We start from the raw sequence: 7,967 nt of genomic DNA, 5'->3' as shown, positions 1-7,967 counted from the left end.
AAACAAAAAAAATGATTTTTTGAGCTGGCACCCCACTTTTCGAAAATCAAACATTCTGATGTCGCAATAGATTGTTCTAGTTATTCCAAACATTGTTTCAAAAGGACAAATCTGTAAGTTGAATTATAAGTCCAAAAAATGAAAAAAATATTTTTTGACAAACAGTCTATCGGACCATGAGTAAACTTAGACTATCTTTTTTGTTCCAACCGAGATCTTTTTGTTCTGAGTTGTTCTAGGCTTAAAAATTATAGTTCTAGAGTATGAGACTCGTAGCGTCATCCGTTCTCCGAAAATTCGTAAAAAAATCGATTTGGCAGTACTCGACGTCAAGAGTAAACACATGCTTTTTTTCTTGTTCCAACTGAGATTAACAAAAATATTTTCAGGTTTTTTTAGATGAAACTATTTTCTTAAAAAAAAAGTTCTATATACTGATTTAAAAAAGTATAATTATTTGGATGATTGAAAATAAGGATGATTGAAATATATTTCTGAGGTGACAAAAATTCAAGAAAAACATGATTTCTTACAAAAATTAATCTTTATTATAGGAAAATTGGCGGAAATAATTACAAAATGTCATGACAAAATAAAGTGGAATTGCTTCGTCGTTTAAGCCTAGTATTACTTAGAACAAAAAGATCTCGGTTGGAACAAGAAAAGAAACATGTGTTTACTCTTGACGTCGAGTAGTGTCAAATCGATTTTTTTACGAATTTTCGGAAAACGAATGATCTTATGAGTCTCATATTCTAGAACTATAATTCTTAAACCTAGAACAACTCAGAACAAAAAGATCTCGGTTGGAATAAGAAAGATAGTATAAGTTTACTCTTGGTCCGATAGACTGTTTGTCAAAAAACTTTTTTTTAATTTTTCGGGCTTATAATTAAACTTATTGATTTGTGCTTTTGGAACAATGTTTGGAACAACTAGAACAATCTATATCGGTATCGGAATGCTTTATTTTCAAAAAATGGGGTGCCAGGTTAAAAACATTTTTTTCATTTTTTGGACTTATAATTCAACTTACGGATTTGCCGTTTTGGAACAATGTTTGGAACAACTAGAACAATCTATTGCGGTATCATAATGTTCGATTTTCGAAAAGTGGGGTGCCAGCTCAAAAAATCATTTTTTTTGGTTTATTCGAAAATCGTTTCGAATGAAGCAATATCACTTTGGAACAATGTGGTACAAAGTCAGGACAATCTGGAACAACTTTCAAAATTATAAATTTCAAAAAGTGGGGTGCCAACTTCATACACTTTGAAACGTTGGAGACAAGTCAATAAAAACATCGCTTCAATAAAAAAATCCAACATTTTTGCACATTGCAGAAAGCACAAGTGTCAAATTACAAACATTGTGACAAAAAGATGTGGTACGTATTCTCAAATTATGCCTACACTTATATTCTCGGTTTATAATACGATGTAATAATACGATGTTTACGATGTACCTCTCTTATTTCTTCCCACACGAATCCAAGGACGTATAGCACGACGATACCTTCCAGAGGTGTAGGGCCCATGCCTCTTTGCCGTGCTAAATAAGCCTCCAGGTTTCTCTTCATTTCCTGAGTGCCCAGGAGTCTAACGATCTCGACTTCCGCACGCTGTGACACCAGCATGAGCACGACTACAAATGTATTACTTGGATAATTGTGTTATTCTCCTTGTCGCAAAATGCAGCAGCCATATTGTTGATGCATTTTCGGACGATAAATACGCCTTTTTGATAAGTTCTGTTTTTCTTATATAAAAATTTTCTTTTATAAAAATAAAAACAAAACTTGTAACAAGAAAGATGTATTACTGTTCGAGAATGCGTCAAGAATACGGCTCTAGGTTTTCTTTATTACTGACGTCGTGAAAGCAAAATTACACTCACACAAGAAAAACAAGTAGGACGACGCGTGAACAAGAAATTTCATGAAAGGTCTTCGCATAAGCTGACCGGTCTTCGATTCGGGCATCAGATAGTACATGATACAAAAAAAGGGAAATAGAAATGCTGTCCTTACGAGGATACCGACTCTCTGCATGGTCGACATCCTTCGAAATCCTGGTACACCCTCGTACCTTCAAATTTAAATTAATTTAACAAAAAGTTCAAAAATATATATTTTTAAGAATTTTGCATAATATATTTGTTATATTGCATGATATATATGTTATATGTATGATATATTCCAGATAACACAGAGAATTAAAAAAGAAATCAGTCGCATGTCACCAATTTTGAGCTCATTTTTAGATGCAAAAAGAATTCTTTTCACTGAACTCTGAAGAATTCCTTTTCTCAGAATTGGTGACATTTGACGAAATTCTTTTTGAATTATTTTTGAATTCTTTGTGCTATCTGGAATGTTATGTTTATATCTTGATTATTATTTTTCTATCATGTATTAGCATGTAAAAAGTTGCCAAGTTTTATATTAAAAAGGAAATAAAAAACCTTATTAACCGCTTGTAAAGATACCTTTTATTTTAACAATGGAAATTATTAGTACATGAAAATATCAAATAGACAAAATATAATTTTATTTTTTTTATTAAATAATCGTTTTCAAAATTTCTCGGAGTAAAATCTTGCTCTAAACAAATGAAAATTTACTCGAAGCGGTAATAAAAATACCGCCATTTAAAATCAGAAGGATGAATGTTTAATACGAAATATAAAATGTATTCTTAAACTATAGAAGTGAATGTTTTTGGATGTTTAAAATAGATTTGTTCCAATGACGATAAATTAGAATCATATCCTTTAATTTCGCATATATTTACTCAATATTCAATTTAGAGTGGAAAATTTATTTTGTATGAGTAAAAAGTCATTCAATTTCGTGTGACTTGTTACTTTATTCTCGTAGCTAAGGGACGATAAAATGCAAAGTTGAGAAGTAATGTGTTACTTGTAACGCTATTATTATTTTTTTTTTTCGATAATAATCATTATTTTTTTTGTTTGTAACGTATACGTCGTATTACATTTTTAAAGTAACGAATTCAACTGTTACTTTTATCGTTATTTTAGTTATCTCTAATATTTTTAAGTAACATTCTCTGGTAAAATAGACCAATTTTGATTTGAAAAGTATAACGTAAGTTATACATGTTGTTGCCATAGCCAGAATTTATATAACATGGCCATATTATTCAAATCAAATGTTCAAATAAGGATAGGCTCGCGAACAATCGAAAGTATACTGCGTACTCAGCACCGCACTGCACGTTTCGCTTATCTAGCGATTTATAAACCACTAATAAGATATAAAAAGCGCGGTTCTTGGTTGCTGAACAGTTATACGAACGGGCGCTATGGATCGTATTGTAATTATAACAGAAAATTCTAAATAAACATTTCTTTTTATTAATATCCTAGTCTATAAGAAACTACGTTCCGCATTTATTCTACCTCTACCACCAATATAGTGATGTAAGTCTGCAGAACGATGGAAGAATAATGGTGGATGAAAGCGAAAAGTATTCTTTTATAGATTGTGATATTAAAACAAAAAGGAACCTTTATTTTTTTATTATTAGTTTTCGTACATTTGTTGCGCCTTTTTCGTCTAGGTTATATAAATTTTTGCAGAGTGTCAACGTAGAAATGTGTTTGTTGATTGTAACATGTGAGTTGTGTGCAAGCGAAATAATCGTTAAGTTGTCGATTTTGCGTTGTGTGATTAATTTATTAAATAACCGTTTTCTAAATTTTTTGGAGTAAAATCTCGCTTTAAACACGACCAAGAAATTAATATCAAATTTTATAATGATCTTCCAGATTGATGTCATTTAGTGTAGATATTCGATTTTGTCGAAATATAGTCCTCTCAGCAAACACGATGTTATATGTAATATACCTATTAGTTACAATTTTCTACTCAATGTAATACGTGTATTATACAACACACAGTTATATTGTTGAGTAGGAAATTACTAATATGTTACATATAACATTGTGTCCTTGGGCAGGTTGGTTTTAATTCTTGTGTAACGTATGGTGCATCATCTTTTTTCTGGCATTCCTTGTTGTCTTCAGTCTGAGTATCTTGGAAGAAAATATGATATGATATCATATGATAGCTATGATATTCTGACACCTATAAAAATAGAAGCTTCAACGACGCACAGGAGTCTAGTCCTCCTGTGTCTTCTACATAGGACTTGAGTAGCTCTCATGGTGTCGAGTAGTGAAGTGAGTGTTTTTTTTGTGATATACTTGTGTTGCGGCCAATCGGCTAAATTGTAATGGTGACGTCGTCAGCGGGCGATGCCAAACTATTTTTACAAGAATATTTTGTGCGCCGAACCTAAAGGTCCAACCCTTTACTCCGGAAAAGTTTTATGGTGACGGTAATGCTAATTTTCGTTCCTAAGTCTCTGCGTCGCTCTCCATAATGGGTAAGTTTTAATTTTTTATAAATAATTTAAGTCGGTTCGCGTGCATGTTTATGATAATTTTAGTCTCCTTTTTAAAGCATAATTTACGTTTGAGTTTTCAGCGAATATTTCGTATGGTTATATGATTTTATATGTGTACCTGCAGGCCTTCAGAAACTCTTTTAAGCGGTGTTCGTTCGTTCCGTCGAAGGTCGATATTAAATCCCTCGTTTCTTGTTTTCGTCCGTCACTAAGAATCGCGGTTCCAGAAATGAGTCGTTTCGTAAATTTGGGTTATTGTACACTCGCTGCCGAAAAAGTTGTCTGGTTGTTTTTTTGTAAGTTTCGAAACTTATCTGCTTTATTCAATGAGAGAGCTTTTTTATTGAAAAATAAATTCTCTTATTGGACAAGACAGATGGGTTTACAAAAAAAAAAAAACCAGACAACGACGGCGAATATACGTATCCCGTAATTTCCTATAGTTGATAGGATTTCCCTATAGTTGATAGGATTTCCCCATAGTTGGCCACGAACATGTTCGGCCTCATGTGTTGTGAGTATATGTAATGTTCGACGTACTTCGTCCATCTCGTAAAAATCGTTTAACAAAGCGTCAAGCACCTGATTTCCTGATTCGAACGTCGCGGACGTATTATGTTCTGCTCTATCGTGTCTTTGTCGGGGTCGAACGTAGTCTTAGAAGTTCTCTTAGTCGCCATGCCGAATTTGCGATATATCTCTTCTGGACAGGACTTGATGCTGTCCATCAGGCTCTGATGGCCCATCAAACAAATATTTCTTGGTTTTAAGGTAATTTTTCCCTCAGTCTAAAGGTTCTACTAAAGAACTTCTTATAAGAGGTTCTTCTTTTTATATCTTATTAGTGGTTTCCAAATTGCTAAATAAGCGAAACATGCAGTGCAGTGTTGAGCTCGAAATGCACTTCCTCTCTATAGATTGTTCGCGAGCCTCTCCTTACTTGGGCATTTGATTTAGATGATTTGATCACACCCTTATATAATCACTCTGATGGTGACAACACTGACTCTCTTACGAGTGTATGAAGTTGGCACCCCACTTTTTGAAATTTATAATTTTGAAAGTTGTTCCAGATTGTTCTGACATTGTACCACATTATTCCAAAGTGATATTGCTTCATTCAAAACGGTTTTCGAATAAAACAAAAAAAATAATTTTTTGAGCTGGCACCCCACTTTTCGAAAATCGAACATTCTGATACCGCAATAGATTGTTCTAGTTGTTCCAAACATTGTTCCAAAACGGCAAATCCGTAAGTTGAATTATAAGTCTAAAAAATGAAAAAAATGTTTTTGACCTGGCACCCCATTTTTTGAAAATAAAGCATTCCGATACCGATATAGATTGTTCTAGTTGTTCCAAACATTGTTCCAAAAGCACAAATCAATAAGTTTAATTATAAGCCCGAAAAATTAAAAAAAAGTTTTTTGACAAACAGTCTATCGGACCAAGAGTAAACTTATACTATCTTTCTTGTTCCAACCGAGATCTTTTTGTTCTGAGTTGTTCTAGGCTTAAGAATTATAGTTTTAGAGTATGAGACTCGTAGCGTCATCCGTTCTCCGAAAATTCGAAAAAAAATCGATTTGACAGCACCCGACGTCAAGAGAAAACACATGCTTCCTTTCTTGTTCCAACTGAGATCTTTTTGTTCTGAGTTATACTAGGCTTAAACGACGAAGCAATTTCACTTTATTTTGTCATGACATTTTGTAATTATTTCCGCCAATTTTCCTATAATAAAGATTAATTTTTGTAAGAAATCATCTTTTTCTTGAATTTTTGTCACCTCAGAAATATATTTCAATCATCCTTATTTTCAATCATCCAAATAATTATACTTTTTTAAATCAGTATATAGAACTTTTTTTTTTAAGAAAATAGTTTCATCTAAAAAAACCTGAAAATATTTTTGTTAATTTTAATATGTTGTTAAGTTATGAATTTTTTTTACGAAATTACATTTTTTGTCGATTTCGGCAAATTTAAATTGTTATTGCAAAAAATTGTTAATAAATGACTAAAGTAACTATTGGAACATAAAATATAATCTCTCTAGAGTATCCCAGAATTTTTTCAGATTTTTTAGATGAGTTTAACAAAAAAATGTTACAGGACTTAAAGGGGTCACCGTGCAAATGGCGTTAGTAAAAAACATAATGCAAACGGAGGGTTAAAAATATTTTATGTTTCTACATAAATACATATATTTACATTGCCTTTAGCTTGAACGGAAAGTTTTTTTGGCTTACGCAACAAGTCGTCATATTCAACCAACAAAAAGTTCTATATACTGATTTAAAAAAGTATAATTATTTGGATGATTGAAAATAAGGATGATTGAAATATATTTCTGAGGTGACAAAAATTCAAGAAAAAGATGATTTCTTACAAAAATTAATCTTTATTATAGGAAAATTGGCGGAAATAATTACAAAATGTCATGACAAAATAAAGTGAAATTGCTTCGTCGTTTAAGCCTAGTATAACTCAGAACAAAAAGATCTCAGTTGGAACAAGAAAGGAAGCATGTGTTTTCTCTTGACGTCGGGTGCTGTCAAATCGATTTTTTTTCGAATTTTCGGAGAACGGATGACGCTACGAGTCTCATACTCTAAAACTATAATTCTTAAGCCTAGCACAACTCAGAACAAAAAGATCTCGGTTGGAACAAGAAAGGAAGCATGTGTTTACTCTTGACGTCGAGTACTGTCAAATCGATTTTTTTACGAATTTTCGGAGAACGAATGATCTTATGAGTCTCATACTCTAGAACTATAATTCTTAAGCCTAGAACAACTCAGAACAAAAAGATCTCGGTTGGAACAAGAAAGATAGTATAAGTTTACTCTTGGTCCGATAGACTGTTTGTCAAAAAACTTTTTTTTAATTTTTCGGGCTTATAATTAAACTTATTGATTTGTGCTTTTGGAACAATGTTTGGAACAACTAGAACAATCTATATCGGTATCGGAATGCTTTATTTTCAAAAAATGGGGTGCCAGGTCAAAAACATTTTTTTCATTTTTTGGACTTATAATTCAACTTACGGATTTGCCGTTTTGGAACAATGTTTGGAACAACTAGAACAATCTATTGCGGTATCAGAATGTTCGATTTTCGAAAAGTGGGGTGCCAGCTCAAAAAATTATTTTTTTTGTTTTATTCGAAAACCGTTTTGAATGAAGCAATATCACTTTGGAACAATGTGGTACAATGTCAGAACAATCTGGAACAACTTTCAAAATTATAAATTTCAAAAAGTGGGGTGCCAACTTCATACACTCCTCTCCCACCCTTTAGGGAAAGAAAACAGTATTTTTATAAAGGGATCGACGTTTTCGTTTACTACCTACCTTATATTTATGATATGTAAATTTTTTCCCATGTTATAATATACCAACTTCAGAAAAAATTTCATCGTCACCATTGACGCGTCCGATTACGCCTATTGTTTATCAAATTTAATTTTATTGTTTACCAAATTTAAATAAACAATATTTGGTTTAAATAAAGAGAATTTAGATTTAAATA

At 32.2% G+C, this 7,967-nt stretch overlaps 1 protein-coding gene across 1 annotated transcript in view; it reads right to left on the bottom strand.

The window, feature by feature from the left end:
• LOC116847182 (transient-receptor-potential-like protein) overlaps nucleotides 1-7,967 on the bottom strand; it is a 25,671-nt gene that overhangs the window by 9,381 nt on the left and 8,323 nt on the right. The window contains exons 6-7 of the mRNA XM_032821909.1: nucleotides 1,897-2,087; nucleotides 1,466-1,644 (exon numbers count right to left, since the gene is read on the bottom strand). Of these exons, the coding sequence (XP_032677800.1) occupies nucleotides 1,466-1,644; nucleotides 1,897-2,087 (370 nt within the window). The remainder of the gene's footprint in view (nucleotides 1-1,465; nucleotides 1,645-1,896; nucleotides 2,088-7,967) is intronic.

The sequence above is a fragment of the Odontomachus brunneus genome, unplaced genomic scaffold, assembly GCF_010583005.1.
Source record: "Odontomachus brunneus isolate Ranch 3 - 2012 unplaced genomic scaffold, Obru_v1 Obru_scaffold_075, whole genome shotgun sequence".
Taxonomy (NCBI): Eukaryota; Metazoa; Arthropoda; class Insecta; order Hymenoptera; family Formicidae; genus Odontomachus; species Odontomachus brunneus.
This window is presented reverse-complemented; position numbering and strand designations above follow the sequence as displayed.